Consider the following 15,202-nt stretch of genomic DNA (forward strand, 5'->3'; position numbering starts at 1 on the left):
CCGGGCCTGCCTGCTGAGTCGAGGGGGGAGGGGGGTGGCTGGGGGAGGGGAGGCGCCTGGAGATTGTGCTGACACCGGCAGAAAACTCGCTTCAAAATTTTATCAGCTCAGCATGGAGGAGGTGGGGGCGGGGACAGGCTTAGAGGATGGAAGTGGTGGGAGAGGCCTGGACCGGCATGGCAATGCGTCTGCCACCGAGGCCACCCCTGCCCCCTGCCCGGGACAGCCAGTCACTTTGTCCACCCCTCTGCCTCCGCGGGCCCTAAGGCAGCTCCACTCCAAGCCCCCAGTGGGTCTGCAGCTGATGGGTGGGGGCGGGGGAGGGGGCAGAAAAGGTCAAGGTCAACGAATCAAGGTCCAGACTGGGAAACCGCCCCCACACCCTGGAGACGGGAGTCCTATAACCTCATCAAATCCTTATCCCATCACTGGGAGAAGTGCTGCTGTTACCCCCACTCACAGAGGGAACAGAACAGTGATGTGTCCCAAGTCACCCAGCCGGCAGGGGGCAAGACTCCCACTGTCCCCGCAAGACCCCACCCCCAACCCCCTGCCCCCAGCCTTCCTTCCTTCAGTCTGTCTCTGATAGTGTGCTCCGTGGGATCTGCCAGGGCTGGGCTTACAACCTGGGGGCACCCACCTGACACGCTCAGGCCGCCCCCGGGTGTGTACCCACGCGGGTACCAGACTCAGCCCCGGTGGGGGGGGGTGCTGGTGGGCACGGGCCACATGACCATCAGGTTCTGCGAGCACACCTGACTCCGTCCACATGAAGACAATCCCAGCTGACCCCTGCCACGTGGCAGGCCAGCGTTCACATGCCACATGCAGGATCCCGCGACTCCCCTGGGGCCTCATCCAGCTGGGAACTCTGATAATCTCCATTTGACAGATGGGGGAAACTGAGGCTCAAGGTGGCCACACAGCCAGGAAGCAGCAGGGGCAACAGATCCCGCCGCCCTCCCAGCCAGGCCCGGGCCCTGGGCCTCCAGCCCTGCTGGCACCTAGACCACCCCTCTGGCCTCTATGTCTTGGTCAGGCTGCCAACCCTCTGGGACACCCCACACTCAGCACTGTCCAGCCACCCCGCAGAGCTCAGCTCTGCCGCACCACTTCCTCCAGGAAGCTGCCCTGGGTTTCCCCACCCTCACAGGTGCTGCTGGCCTCCAGGTGGGGTGCCGACCCTGGATCCAGCACACACCCAGCTAGAACGGCCAGAGCGGGGAACACAGGGGACCAGAGAGGGTGGTAACCCAGCCAAAGTCACACAGCACCCATCTTCCCCCTCTGCACGAAGCTGGGACCCGCCAGACCTCCGCTGAAGGTCTGAGAGTTGATCCACTAGCATTCACAGCGCCCAAGGCCAGCCCTCTCTCAGACGGTCTCTCCCAGTGGTCACCGGCGTGTCCTCACCTCTATTCCCAACAAGGCCTTAAGTTGCCCCTCGGACCTCCTGGGCCAGGATCTCACCTCCTGAGATCTCAAGAGCCCGCCTCTTACCTTCAACCCCCTGGGGGCTGAAGACCGCCTCCCCACTCAGACTCTCCTCGAACCGTATCTCTTGCCCTCAGACCTCACAGCACAGGTGCTGGTCCTACCCTAACGCAGGCCAACAGGCCCCCTCGGCCCCGCCCACCGCACCTGCCTCCCCTCCCAGTCCAGCCTGAACCACCTCCCCAGCCGGACGCACGTGAGGGGGCCGCTATGCCCCCCCCCCCCCCCCCCCCCCCCCCCCCCCCCCCCCCCGCCCCCCAGACCGTGGGCGCCCGCGCGCGCCCGCCTCACCTCGCTCGCGCACGAAGTAGGCCAGGTAGAGGTCGAGCTCCTTGACGGCCACGCCGATGTGGTGCGGCTGCACGCAGAGCACCGGGTGGCCGCACTGCGCCGCCTTGACCAGGCGCTCGCCGTCGGTGCTCTCCAGCGGGATGCCCTTGAAGAGGATGACCATGACCAGGTCCAGCCGCCACACCTTGTCGGCCTGGCGCAGGCAGTCGATGCGGCGCATCTTGCCCTTCTGGTCGGGGTTGGAGAGCACGCAGCCCGGCGCCTTCTTGCCGGTGATGGCCAGCACGAAGTCCTCGCGGCACTCGGGCCGGATGTCCTTGCGCAGCTTGGCCAGCAGCCGGGACGCCCACTTCTGCTTCACCTCGGCCTTCTCGCCCAGCAGCTCGTCCTTCACCGCGCGCTCCTCGTCCTTGGACATGCGCTTCTCGTGCTTCTTGAAGTACTTGCGCTTCCGCGCCTGCAGGTTGAACCAGGTGTAGGCGAAGGCGCGGACGTGCGGCAGCAGCGCCTCGATGAACGGGTGGAACTCATCCTGCAGGCACGAGAGGCCAGAGGTCAGGAGGCGCTGGGGACCGTGGACCCACCGCCCAGCCCGGGAGACTGAGGCCTGGAGGAAGTCCCAGGAAGACACCACCCCTCCCCCAGGGAGGGCCAGGCGCCTGTGGGCAGGGGGCCACTGCAGACCCGGTCACCTCTGGGGGAAACTCGAGGCCGGAGGGGACCCAGCAGAAGTGCATGGGGGGACAGGTGCGAACCCCTTGCCCAAATGGGGAGACCAGGGCTTGGACTGTGTGGGAGGCGCAGGCCAAGCAGAAGTTCATGGAGGGCTGTCTTGAACCCCAGTATACAGACAGGTCAAGCTGAGGGTCCCCAGACGCTTGATGGGGGCTAGCCCATTGTACAGACGGGGGAAAGTAAGGTCAGGAGAATGGGGGATGTTATGGAGCTATTCGCTGTCTACTAGGATGGGGGCAGGGGCAGCAAATCCCAGTCTGAGAGCACCTTAAAGAACAACAGTATTTCATTCTGTTGCAACTATTCAGCTCAGCGCAGAATTAGCCCTAGATAGGACACACAGATGATGGGTGAGGCTGCGTTCCGATAAAACTTTATTTACAAAAACAGGTGGCAGACACTGGGCCCCAGGCCTGCAGTTTGCAAGCTCGTGCACTAAAGTATGAGCTCCAGGGGCGCCTGGGGGGCTCAGTCGTTGAGCGTCCGCTTTCAGCTCAGGTCACGATCCCCTGGACCCCCAGGTCCAGGGCATCAAGCCCACATCCTGCCTCCGCCCCTCCCCCTGCTTGTGCACATGCGTGCACTCTCTCTCTGACAAATAAATAAAATAAAAATAAAGTATGAGCTCCAATGTCGAGAGCTGGGCCAAGCACACAGCAGGTGCTGGATGGCAGGAGAAATAAGGCTCAGAGAGTGTCCCCAACACCAAAGAAAGCTGACACTGGGGGTGGGGAGCGGTCTGAGGGCTGCCTCTGTGGGCCCTAGGCACAAAGAAAACAAAAATGAGGTCTGGGGGTCATTTCTATAGACCAGCCGTGCAGAAAGGCCCCCTATGAGAGCAACATGGGGCCGTGGAGACCCCTGTCCCCTCCTGTGGGGGTGGGAGGGCTGTCTCACTCTCCGTTTTTCATCCAGAGGAACTGAGTCTGCAGAACGTCTGGGACCTGGTTTCTCAGCCTCCAGGAAAAGGGAGGACAAAGAGAACCTGGGGCTCGTGCGGGCTTCCAGAACGGGAGCGCTGCGGTCTCTTCCTGGGAGATGAGCCCTGTCCTTGCCCAGCTCTGGAAAGCCTGCACTAGACTCTTGGTACTATCCCTGACATTGTTACAATTGTTCCAGTCGCTTACAATCTGCCGGAGCAGGGAAGGGTCGGGGCTCCGCTCCCCATTGCGTGATGGTATCCAAGGCCCAGAGAGGGGCGGAGACCCAACCTGGGGGTCCCACGGGGTCTCCGGGCCTGTGTGAGGACCGGAGCCCAGGCCCCCGGGCACCGTGAAGATCATCGGCCGCTCTCCCAGAACAGCCTGGGGTCTCGGGGAGATGCTCGGCCTTCTGGTTGGATGTGGCTGGGGTTGGTCCCACCTCCAGGCTGGACACTCACAGGAACCCCCACCCAGTGCCCTCTCCGGGCTCTGTGCACCTCTGGCCATGGGGTACCGGGGGAGGGGGGAGGGGAATGACCTCAGATTTCACCTATTACTGAGGCTCTGAAAATAGCCTCCTGCCCTGAGTGGGATGGGGGGTGGGATGGGGCTCAGGATAGCCAGCCCTGCTCCCCACTCTAATGTCCCCCAAGTGTGAGTCACCATAACAGCTGTGGCGGGGGACTGGACCTCAGGGCTCTCTTCCTCTGTCCACTCCCCCACCCTGGCCGGTCTGCCGAGGCCAAGGGAGAATGGAGGGGCCTATCTTAGGCTGGTCCGTGTCCAACCTCCACAGGGCCTTCCGGTGCCTGAATGCCACCTGGCCTGCCGGCCCCAGAGACAGGGAGGCACTCGCCCAGGGTCACAGAGCTGGGCAGCAGAGCTGGGACCAGAGCCCGGGCTGCCTGGCTGGAGGGGCTCGGGGTGGGGAAATGAGAGAGGCCCAGGTCGCTGCTCCTGATGGCGGGGATGCCAGGGCAGCCAGAGGCCAAGCAGTGGTGTTGACTCTGGGCCACGGCTGCCGCCCAAGGTCTGGTGCTTTACTGGGACAGTGATAAGAGGTGGCTGGGAAGGGGCAGCTGGACGGTCAGCCAGGTCCCCAGCCTCCTCTGCTTGAACCGTTTTCTCTCTGAACCCTGCCCCTTCTCTGGGCCCTACCCCTCTGGGTCCACTCTCAGCAAAGGTGCCAGGGAGGCGGGCAGGGGCGGGAGCCCACGTCACCAGTGACCCCAGCTGGTCCCGGAGGAAGGAAGACAAACAGTCTGTAACTGGGTCAGGGACCTGCTGCCCTCTCCTCCCTCATTCTCCCTGGGAGGTCAGCCCAGGTGAGAGGCAGGTCTGTCACTCTTTGTCCCACAAGACCTGCCAAGGCCAAGGCATTTTCTTCAGGCACCTCCCAATGCCCTCATTGGCTGACCAGGCAAAGGAGACAGTCAAGGCAAGCCAGCTGCCGAGAATCCTCCCGAACTCCTACGCATCCCTCAAAGCCCTGTCTCCAGTGTTCCTTCTCCTTCAGGCAGTCTTTCCTACTCCCCTCAGGGATTCCCCCAGACCTAGCCTGGACCATACAAGCTGGGGTTCTGAGTCAGGCTCTACTGCCACCCATTCCCACCCTCCGAACCTGAGGCCCAGGGCTAAAGCACTCGTGCCTGACCCCGGAGCAAATCACTGCTCTGCTTTGGGCCTCAGTTTCTCAGTCTGTACAACGGGCAGAATGAGATACGGCAGCTGCAGGGTGTTGAGGTTTTTTTCCGGTTTCTGGCAACCAGAGAGGCAATGTTGGGGGGAGGGGGAGCAAGGCCAGGCCTTTCCCCAAAACACTACTTGGCTCCCTGGGACTTCCTGGCCAAAAAGGGCAGCAGCAGCTAGGTGGTGGACACCTGGGTCCGAGCCCTTGCTGGATGGGCTGGGTCATGAAGCTCCTATTCACAAACCACAAGTTTTCCCGGAAGGATTCTGTCTCCCTCATTTGTTCAGTGACTCACCAAACGATACTGAGAACTATCTTAGCCCCTCCTAAAGTCGTATCCCAAACTCCTAAGCATCCTTCAGAGCCCCGGTTCCAACGTCTTTTCCACTAGGTTCAGGGCAGATGAAGTGGCAAATAGCAGAGCTCATATTCAAACCCAGGTCCATCTGGCACCAGAGCCGGTGTCCCTAACCTCAGGCGATTCCTCCCCTCCAGCTCAGGGCATCACAGTGTAGGCACGACACCCACCTAACGAGGGCGAGATGCGTGTGATTGTTCAACATTTACTGAGTGTGCCTGCTGTGCCGGCTTCATGCATGGTGCTGTGGACCCAGCAGTGACCCCGGCTCAGTCCTCACCTGGATCCTGATCTGGGGCAGGGAAGGATGTGAGACAAGCAGACAGATCCGTAATAAAACGTCACTTGGAACAAAGCACCTTGAAGAAACCTAAAGGCATTTGGGGAGGGTGAGGGAATGCCTTGGGGTTGTTTTTTTAGCTGGCAGTGCTCCATGAGGGTCTTTCATAAGAGATGACACTTGAACAAAGACCTAAAAAATGACGGGCCAGGGTAGGAGCTTTCCAGATAGTGAAAACAGCATGTACCAAGGCCCTGAGGCAACACTGTGCCCATGTTTTGCAAGAATGGTGAAGACAGTGGTGTGCTGAAACAGAGTGAACAAGAAGGAGAGCGGAGGGGGTGAGGGCGGGGAGGTGCCGGGGGCTGGATGTGAAGGGTCTTGTGGGCCCCAGAAAGGAATCTGCATACATGGAGTGGTGGGAGTGAAAACGTCCCACCAAACTGACCAGGGAGTCTGAACCTTGGATCTCCTGCCTTTCCTCTCGGTGCCTTCATGTCCCAGGAGGATGACGGGGGTTGACCCAGAGGGCCAGGGAGAGAGAGACAGGGTGTGGGGTCATACCTTTCAGAGGCTGAGCATTTACTGAGCTATCAACTCTGCAAAATAGGGACTAGCCTTGCATCTACTTTCTGGAGGGAGAAATGGAGGCCCTGAGCACTGAAACCACCCACCCAAAGTCACGCGGCCAGGAAGGAGCCAAGCTGGGGCTTGAACCCACGTCCCCAGGACTGTGGACCTCTGGACTCCTCAGCCCCCCTCCTGAGCCCTTCAAGCACGTGGTCTGGCCCCATCACTGGGACTCCCCAGAGATATGCGTCTCCGAATCCCGTGTGACTCCCTTCCCCTGCTCAGTTCCATGTCATGGGCCATCTCCTCCTTAGCCAAAGCGGCAGCCTGGCCGGGCCTCTGGACTGCGGCCCCTCCAGGACAGGGATTTGGTCATTCCGGTTCATTGCTGTGCCCTAGCACCCAGTCTGGATCCCTGGGGGAGCAATCCCATCCTGTCTAAGTGACATCTCCAAGCACCCCACACGACAGAGGATGCTGCCACCCCCCACCCACTGGTTTGGTTACACTCAGGAAGACCCTGGACAAGACTGGGCAGGGGCAGGGGCCATGAGCCCCAAGCAAAAGCCCTCCGGGCTCACGGCTGTTCCTGTCACCTAGCCCAGACAGTGACCGAATAAAGAGGAGGGTATGTTGGAAATGCCTCCAGGACGTTTCATCCAATCATTAGCTGAGCGACCGCCATAATCATAGCCACGTTTATTTGGCACCCACTGTATACCAGGCACCATGCCGAGGGTGAAGCCTTGGAGGAAGGCGTGATTGTCCTCCCCAGGTCACGTGGGCAGAGACTGAGGCTCTGAGGAGGTCCTTCTCTCGGCTGGCAGAACCGTCCATTCACTCCTTCCTCCCACAGATTAGTAAGCACCTACTATGTGCCAGGCCCTGCACTGAGCACCTCACAGGGGTCCTGCCTCCCCAAACCGTCCGGCGGGGCAGGCAACTGAAGATTACAGTTGGTTTCATTTCACAGTGAGGACGAGGGGGGCCCTGCCCCGCACCTTGCAGCTGGAAAGCCAAGAACTCAGTTCCTGAGCCCCCTGAGCAAGGCCCATGTGCGTATCCGAGACACCCTCAGTCTCTGCCTTGGTGCCCCCCGTCAGGACCCATCGGAGGCAGGGCAGGTCCATGGGTCAGTAAGCACGTGTGTGCACGTGCGTGGGTGTGGTTCAGTCCCAGGGGGGCCCTGCACGGGGGCACTAGTGGTCCACCGAGGGGAGCAGGGAGCACATGCGTGTGCGGGTTGCCGGGAACACGTGCCTTTGCGTGTGAGGGCCGTGCGGGGCAGAAGGACCCAGGATGCAGTGAGTGTTTCCCATCCGTTTGGTGTGAGAACAGGGAGGGAGAACGGTTCAGGCTGGGGGTGGGGTAGGGACAGAGAGGGAGGAGGAGAGAAAGGAGGGGCGGGGGGAAGAGAGACAGAGACAGAGGGAGTGAGAGAAGGAGAGGAGGAGGGAGGGAGACAGTGAGAGAGAGAGAGAGAGAGAGAGAGAGAGAACGCTGACTCGGCCAGAATCCCCGCTTCGTGATTTACAAGGCGCCTGGCCCTGGCTCACCGAGGCACCTCCGCAGAGCAGGGAGGAGGGAGAGACCCAGACACAGGGACGGAGAGAGGGAGCGCGACCTGGAGCGAGGCTGTGCTTTCTGCAGGAGCCAAGCAGAGACCACCAGACCAGGGTGGGTGGTGTTCACCGGGAGCGCCCACCTGTCCAGGCTGGCCTCAAAAGCCAAGTGGGAAGTGGTCCCAAACCCAGCGTTGCCAGCCATAGTGCTGTGCCACCCTGGGCAGGCCCTGGCTGTCTCTGGTCTTGGTTCCTCTCCTAGCCCCAAGATGCTGGGGGACCCCCATCCCCCAAAGCTCAGGCCAGGCCTAGGCTCCACAGAGGCACTTAAAAAAAAAAAACCTACTAAACCTACCAAAAGTCAGGGCTGCCCTCCCTGCCTCGGTCTCCCCGCTGGAGAAAGGGCTGTGAAAGGGGTACCACGCTGAGAGGGATCCCAGGGCAGAAATGAAGGGAGGAATGAATGAATGAGGGAGGGGCCCTGGCGGGCTGGTGTGGCTGGCCTCGGACGGGGAATCCTGGGCACTGCAGCCAAGAGGGATTTGGCCCCAAACCCGGAATAACTAACGTGGCGGTGCGGCGGGCGGGCGGGGGGGAGGCAGGGAGGGAGGCCCGGAGCAGGGCCAGCGCGGGGAGGCCGGCCTTCCCGCCGCCAGGATTTATGGAAGTAACGGCTGCTCCACACAGTTCCTCTTAAGAGTAAAAGTGAAAAAGCTCTTGAGTCACCACTGAAACAGGGACGGGGCTCCCAGAATCCTCCAGGGCTGCCGCCACCACCAACCCCCCTTCGGTGGGCAGGGCTGGGGGCACGGGGCACGGGCACCGGGGCACCGCTCCCCCCTGCCGCTCTCCAGCGGCTCCCTCCAACAAGGATCCCGGTCGGATCAGCTAAAAGGGAGCTATTTTTGGACGGGCTCAGGTTGTAAAATTAGTCGGGCAAAGGGGGGAGACGGAGGCCCAGAGATGGGGAGACACGCGGGAGAGATGGAATGGGGGAGAGAGACGCAGAGACAGACGGAGGCACGGAGAGAGACACGGAGGCAGAGACAGGGAGACACAGACCACAGAGACCGAGAGTGATGGAGGAGAAACAGAGCGACGGGCCAGGGAGATGGAGATGGTCAGAGAGACGTGGGGTGGTGGCCCAGACAGCCAGGAGTGCAGGTCCTAAGAGAGCAGTCGGGGTCCTCCCAGGGGGACCCCCAGCTGGAGACCCCAGACCAGGCTGGGTCTGCAAGGAGCTCTGTCTGGGGTGGGGGGTCCCAGGGCTCTGCTCCTGGGTGGGGGGCGCTGGAGTGGAGCAGGGGAGGGCAGCCCCCTGCATTTGGGCCACTCCGTCCCCACCCTAGCGGGGGTGGGGGGTGCTCTCGGACTGTCTCTGCCTATCTCTGTCCCCATCACTGGCCCAGGACAACCTCAGGTAGCGTTCACGGTCCTGTCCAACAGGAGCCCGCCCGGCTGGTCCTGGGGATCAGCCTGCTCCTGGGGAGAGCCGAGCCCGACCCCATGAGCACACAGGCTCACACCGGGGCTCAGGTTCTCTCTGCCATAGCCTCACGGCGGCGGCGGCAGCGTGGATGGAGGTCTGTCTCCCCAGGAGTCCTGATGGGGGAATTCCAGGGCTCAGTGACAAAAGGCGGCCTTCCAACCTCCTCCCCTGGAATAGCCTCCCTGGCTCAGCCCCCCTGTGTGGCTCTCGGGAGCTGGCAAGCCCAGGAAGGGCAGAGGGGGCAGGGGCACCCACAGCCACCAGGCTGCCCCGCAAGCCGAGACTGGGAGGCCCAAGGTCACACGGCAACCCTCCCTAGAACCCTACTTGCCTGCAGGGAGCCTCAGGATAGCTGGGAGGCAGAGTTGGGGCAGCAAGGACAGCTTCCGGGGCCCCCCAAAGTTGTTCAGAAGGGGAAACTGAGGCCTGGACAGGGGCATGGACTTGTCCAAGGTCACTCAGGGGATCATGGGTAAGACAAGCCCTGAGACCCCCCCCTCCGCACCCTCCCTCTCCTTTTCTGGCGGGAGCCAGGAACTCCCCAGTGCGGCAAGAAAAGCTGTAGCCCGAAGGAGGGGGCCCCCAAGCCCTGAATAGCGGACCCTTTCCCACACAGACCGGCAGTCCCTGGGGCCCAAGCTAGGCATCCACGTGCTCCCCATAAGGGAGAGAGGAGGAAGACGGGACAGGCAGCCTCCGGATGGACTCCCACCTCCCAGAGTCCTGCACTTGGCAATCTGGAGGCCGCACTGCCCCGTCTCCAGAACCTGCCTTATTCCTCAGGAGAAACTGAGGCCGCAACCCCATCGGCCTGAAGACACATGAGGATATGGGGGAGCTGGAAGGAGACCAGCCCGGGGGGGGTGGGTGTCCCAGAGGGAGCTGGAGGAGGAAAGGAGTCCCCCGGGGGTGCGGCCTGGGACAGGGGCAGCCGCCCCCTCCCCACACACCCCCTTCGCCGTTGCACAAGGGCTCAGCCCGGGGCAGTCTGGGAGCCCCGCCAGGGGTGAGAGGCTACGGGAGGGGGGCAGGGGCAGGTGCCGGGTGCCGGGCTGGCGAGGGCGTCCGCAGCGCCGCAGTGCCGGGACCAGACCCCGGAACGCCCGGCCTCCCGGCTCCTCCCGGCGGCGGCGGCGGCCGCTCAACAATCCAGAATCGATGCGGCGAAAATATCGGATGGGGGGGGGGCGGGGGGCGCGGGAGGCCGAGCCGGGATGTCAGCGCGCCCCACCCCCGCTGCTGGCGCCTTCAACTCCGCGCGCCCCCTCCCCCCCCAGCACACGTGGGCCAGTAATGGGGGGAAAGGCGTCCCGGGGCTGGGGTGGCGGGGCACAACCTTGGCGGGGGGCGGGGGGGGCGCTGTCTGGGGAGTACATCCGAGGTATCCTCTCCTCAAGAGGGCCGAGGGGCCGGGTCGGGACCCCTCGATTCCTCCTAGGGGCAGGCCGGGTCCGGGCGGGGGTCACGCAGAGGCCCGGCTCCGGCCCTGGGGTGGGGGAGAGCGCCCCCAGACCTTCCCGGGTGGGGTGGGGGCTAGCGTCCCGCCAGCCCGCTCCCCGAGTCCCGCGTCCGCGTGGGGAAGAGGCCGGGGCGCCCGGGGCGGGGCGGGAGTCCCGAGGGTGGGTCGGGGCAGGGGTCCCCGGCCCAGCCCATCCCCCACCGGCCCCTGGCCCGCGGCGGGGGCACCCCTGGCGGGGCGGCGGGAGGGACGCGCGCCTTTCCCGTCCCGCCTCCTCCGGCTTCGCGACTCCGGGGCCGGGCGGCGGGGGACGCGGGGGGCGCGGGCCGGGCGAGGGGCGTACCTGGGTCAGGCAGAGCGGGGACGAATACATCCCGGGCGCGGCGGGAGGCGCAGGGCCGGCCGGAGCGGGCGCGCTGAACTTACTGAGTCATTTTTCCAAACCCCCCCCCCCCGCGGCCGCGGCCGGCGCGCTCCTCGCCGCCTCCTCCCTCGGTCTCCCTCCTCCCTCCCTCCCGCGCTCGCTCTCTCTCCCTCTCTCTTCCTTTCCTGTCCCCCCTCCCTCTCTCCTCCTCCGTCTCTGTCTCTCCGTGTCTCTGTCTCTCCTCCCTCTGGCAGCCTCCCCCCTTCCTCCCCCCAATTTCCCTCCCCTCCCAGCCGAGCCTCCCACTTCTCAACATCCAACTTTCAAAGAAACGAGGGAAAAAAGAGCGCGAGCGGGGAAGGAAAGCCGCTCCCCCCCCATGCCCCATGAACCCCCATCATAGCTATTATTACGAATTACGAACCGCCCCGGTCCCGGGCACCGGACGGGGACCAACCGGCGGCGCAGAGCCCGGTAGCCGCGGGTCTCCCAGGACCGCCCACCCGAGTCAAGTGGGGAGGGGGTGCTGGGCTGGTGCTGGACACTTTGGGGCCGGAGGTGGATTTTTTAAGACCCCCCCAAACCTCCCCGCGCTGGCCGGGAAGTTGGAGAAAAGAGCCAAGTTGGGGGGGGGAGGGAAAGAATGAAGAAGTGACGTGTGCAGAGGCCCAGCGCCAGCCCGCGTCTTTCCCCTTAAAGATGTACGACCCGGGGTGCAGGGCAGGAGAGGGGGGGCCCCACAGCATCCTCTCCCTCTGCTCCCCTTAGAGCCAGACACGGGCTGCAGTTCCCTGGGCACGGAGCTTGGCTCTAAGTGCACTCCTCCCCCACCCCACCGGCCCCAAAGGTCCCAACTAACCCCAGAGCCTCCAGGAATCTGCTCTCACCTTTTCAGTTAGCACCAAACGGGAACTGGGTGTGTGTGGTAGGGGGTGTTCTAGCATCCCCCATGAGTCTCCCCAACATCCCAGGAGGGTAGGTCCAGAACCTCAGGCTGGCCACGTAAACCCTCGCAGCCTCTTCCCTGGACGACCAGTAATTCCTGTGGAGACTAGGAGCGTGCCCATCTCACGGATCTGCAAACTGAGGCACCAGGAGTGGCTTGGAGCCCCAGAACCCACCTTCCTAAAGCTCCATTGTTCTTCCTCTAGAGTAACTGGGCGCAGACCTGACCTCCCCTAGTCTAAGTCCCCAGGGTTCCTGATGACCACGACCTCAAGCCTTCCCCATTCACCCCTGAATCCTCAGCCTCCACTGCCACAGCTCCCATTCCCACCCCACAGACTGCCCCTTGGTATTGTCCCCGGTAACGTGCACTAACAGTGCCCGCCCATGGGGTCCATGGGCATAAGGGTAATGACGCTTAGCAGAGCCTTGACCTTCTGTCAAATGCGCAGCAAGACATTCTTAGAAAGCCTGGTGATTTTCATGATACCCTCCTGCCAACATGGGGCAGCTGCCCCATGCCCAGGGTAATGGGAGGGGCCAGGAATCCCATTAATTTCCCCTGTTCCGGGGAGGAAATAGGCTCAGGGTCCCAGGGCTAGACTAGGAGGGAGCAGGGTTCCTACAGAAGGCGGAAGGTGTATATCCTGGGCCACTCCGACTCCCCATTGCATTATTATTCAAACAAACTGTTAGAATTCAAACAAACAGTGCTTAGCATATCATGAGCGCTTCGCAAAGGTTTGAAAACCCCTTGCTTGCTGTCAGGCGGGTGGGGGGGGGGTGCATTTGAAACCCCGGGATGAATGGGGAAGGCAGGTGTCTAGGAATCCAAATGCCAACATAACATACAACGGGATTTTATTATTTGAAAGTGGCTAGGAACACAGAGAGCACAAGATTCCAAATTCACAGACATTTAAAAGTTACACTTGACTGCAGACGGTTCTCCCAGCTCGGCCCCCTCATTCCCGCCCAGCCTGCCACCTGAGCTCCTTTCCAAGGTGAGGTCCGGAGAGCACAGACTGCCCGTCTGTCTCGGAGCCTCAGTCTCCGAATCTGTAAAATGGCAACAGTGCTAGGACGCATGGAGGAGGGTTGGAGATGGGAACCCTGAGGTTACTCGTGTGAACGCTGTGGGCACAGTGCAGAGAGGAGAACCTTCTGCAAATTCCCGAACACCGGTGGACTGTTACAAATCTGCATATTCCATAGTTCGGGTGGGAGGGGCCCTGCAGTGCACACAGTAGGTCCACAGCTGCCAGCCAGCTCGAGCACAGGCTTGCAGCCTGGTCTACGTCTCCTCCAGCGGCAGCTACACTCCTGTGTGCCTCAGTTTCCCCTCGGTGAAAAAGGGTGAAGAGAGTTCCCACCCCTTGGGTTATTATGGGTGACCCAGAGGAGACTGGGCTGAGGTCAGAAGAGGGCTTTGCACCGGGCAGTTACCTTAACAAAGCAACTGGTGAATGTGGACCTTGTTTGTGCGAGGGTCCAGAAGGGGAGTGGGCCATGTGATTTAGCAGTGGCACTTGGGAGCACAGTTGAGCTCATTGGTTAAAAAATTAAAAATGCACTCTCCTTAATCATTCATTCTGCCTTTCCTCTAACTGTCCGTGACCCAGACACACAAGTGTGTCGACTACCACTCTCTACCACTACTGGTCACAGCCTGGGAACTAGCCAGGGCGTCCCTCTGCAGGGGGCCAGGTCAGTAACGCCAGTGCGGGAACAGGCCGGACTATTACGCAGCTCCATAAAAGAATAAGAGGTTCCCATCTGCAGATGTCACAGGGGGAAACAAGCCGGAGACCAGGGCTTCTCCCCCAAGGGTGCTCTGGACCATTCTCTGCCCAGGGATCCTGGACTCTGTGGGGGAGGGGTGCTGAGCCCTATCCCTGCCTGGAGCACCCCCAGTCCTGACCACCAGCGACGTCCCCAGACATGGCCCAGTGTCTCCCTGGGGTCCCACACAGGTAGGGGTGAGGAAGTGGGTTGGCTTCCACTGGGGGTAGTTTGGTGTATACTCTTCAGACGTTCACGAATGGTTTGTGTCATTAAAAACAAACTTTTTTAAAAAAGTGCATGGCATTCACAGAGCAGCTGAGGCGGGGAAGGCCACCTCCTAGGTGTCCACCTAGGAACTCGAGGGTGACCACCTCCCCGGGGCACAGAGGGCACAGCGCCATGCCAGGCCTTGGGAACGTACGCTTGGGACAGCATCACCACGCCCCTGTGTGTTCCCATTCTACGGAGGAGACACTGAGGTTCTAGAAGGGGATGTGAAGGTCTTTGGTCTTGCTAAGGAAAGGGAGGATGGGACCCAAGGTTGGCAGAGACGCACACAGCACATACAACGTGCCACGAAGAGACATTCAGGCATACACACCGTGCCACACAGATACCCATGTCACACACCTAGCGACACAAACACATAGGGATTCCCCTGAGCACAGGCCCACCCACAAACATGGACTTCCGCACACCTGGCCTCGGGCATCACAACAGAGGGCACCCAGGGACTCACAGACTCACACAAAGCACACGCATACACACAGATATGGACACACACAGGAGATGCACAGACCCACTCAAGTGTACACACAAACATGGCCACAACACACAGACACTCCTTCACAATCACACACTCGACCCAAACACAACCATACACACTCACGATCACACACGCCCACAAGCAGAACCCCTCCCAGTATCCCTATGCAGGTGCACGGGCAGAGGGGGCACATACCCGTGAAATAACCACAGCCCTTCCCCCTCCCAAACAACCCCCCCCCCCAGCCAGCTCAGAGCTCTCCAGGTCTGGCTGGGGGGGCGGGGGGGCTTGTCTCTCCAGCCTCCCAAGTGCAGGTGCCTGGCCACAGCCATGTCTGCGGGCGGCTGCCTGTGGCTGTGTGTGTGGACCTCTGTGTGCGGTGGAGTTACCTACACCTGTGTCGTGGGTGTGTGCTTGTGAATGTTCCTGCTCCCGGTGTGTGCCACCGCGCTGGACGGCAAGGGGAGGGGCTTGCTGCAGCGGGGGGGGGG

General features: G+C 61.9%; 1 protein-coding gene across 5 annotated transcripts in view; it reads right to left on the reverse strand.

Annotated features, from left to right (window-relative positions):
* Positions 1 to 15,202, reverse strand: part of LOC111161786 (nuclear factor I C) — a 60,371-nt gene that overhangs the window by 42,939 nt on the left and 2,230 nt on the right. For 3 of the 5 annotated variants that reach the window (XM_022525744.1, XM_022525740.1, XM_022525743.1), the window contains exons 1-2: positions 11,195 to 11,299; positions 1,786 to 2,317 (exon numbers count right to left, since the gene is read on the reverse strand). In XM_022525744.1, the coding sequence (XP_022381452.1) occupies positions 1,786 to 2,317; positions 11,195 to 11,224 (562 nt within the window). In that variant the 5' untranslated portion in view covers positions 11,225 to 11,299. Of the gene's footprint in view, positions 1 to 1,785; positions 2,318 to 5,661; positions 5,677 to 11,194; positions 11,300 to 15,202 lie in introns of those variants that run through there. The other 2 variants (XM_022525742.1, XM_022525741.1) reach the window with 2 other exon arrangements.

Source organism: Enhydra lutris, unplaced genomic scaffold, assembly GCF_002288905.1.
Source record: "Enhydra lutris kenyoni isolate GAN:26980312 unplaced genomic scaffold, ASM228890v2 scaffoldscaffold86, whole genome shotgun sequence".
NCBI lineage: Eukaryota > Metazoa > Chordata > Mammalia > Carnivora > Mustelidae > Enhydra > Enhydra lutris.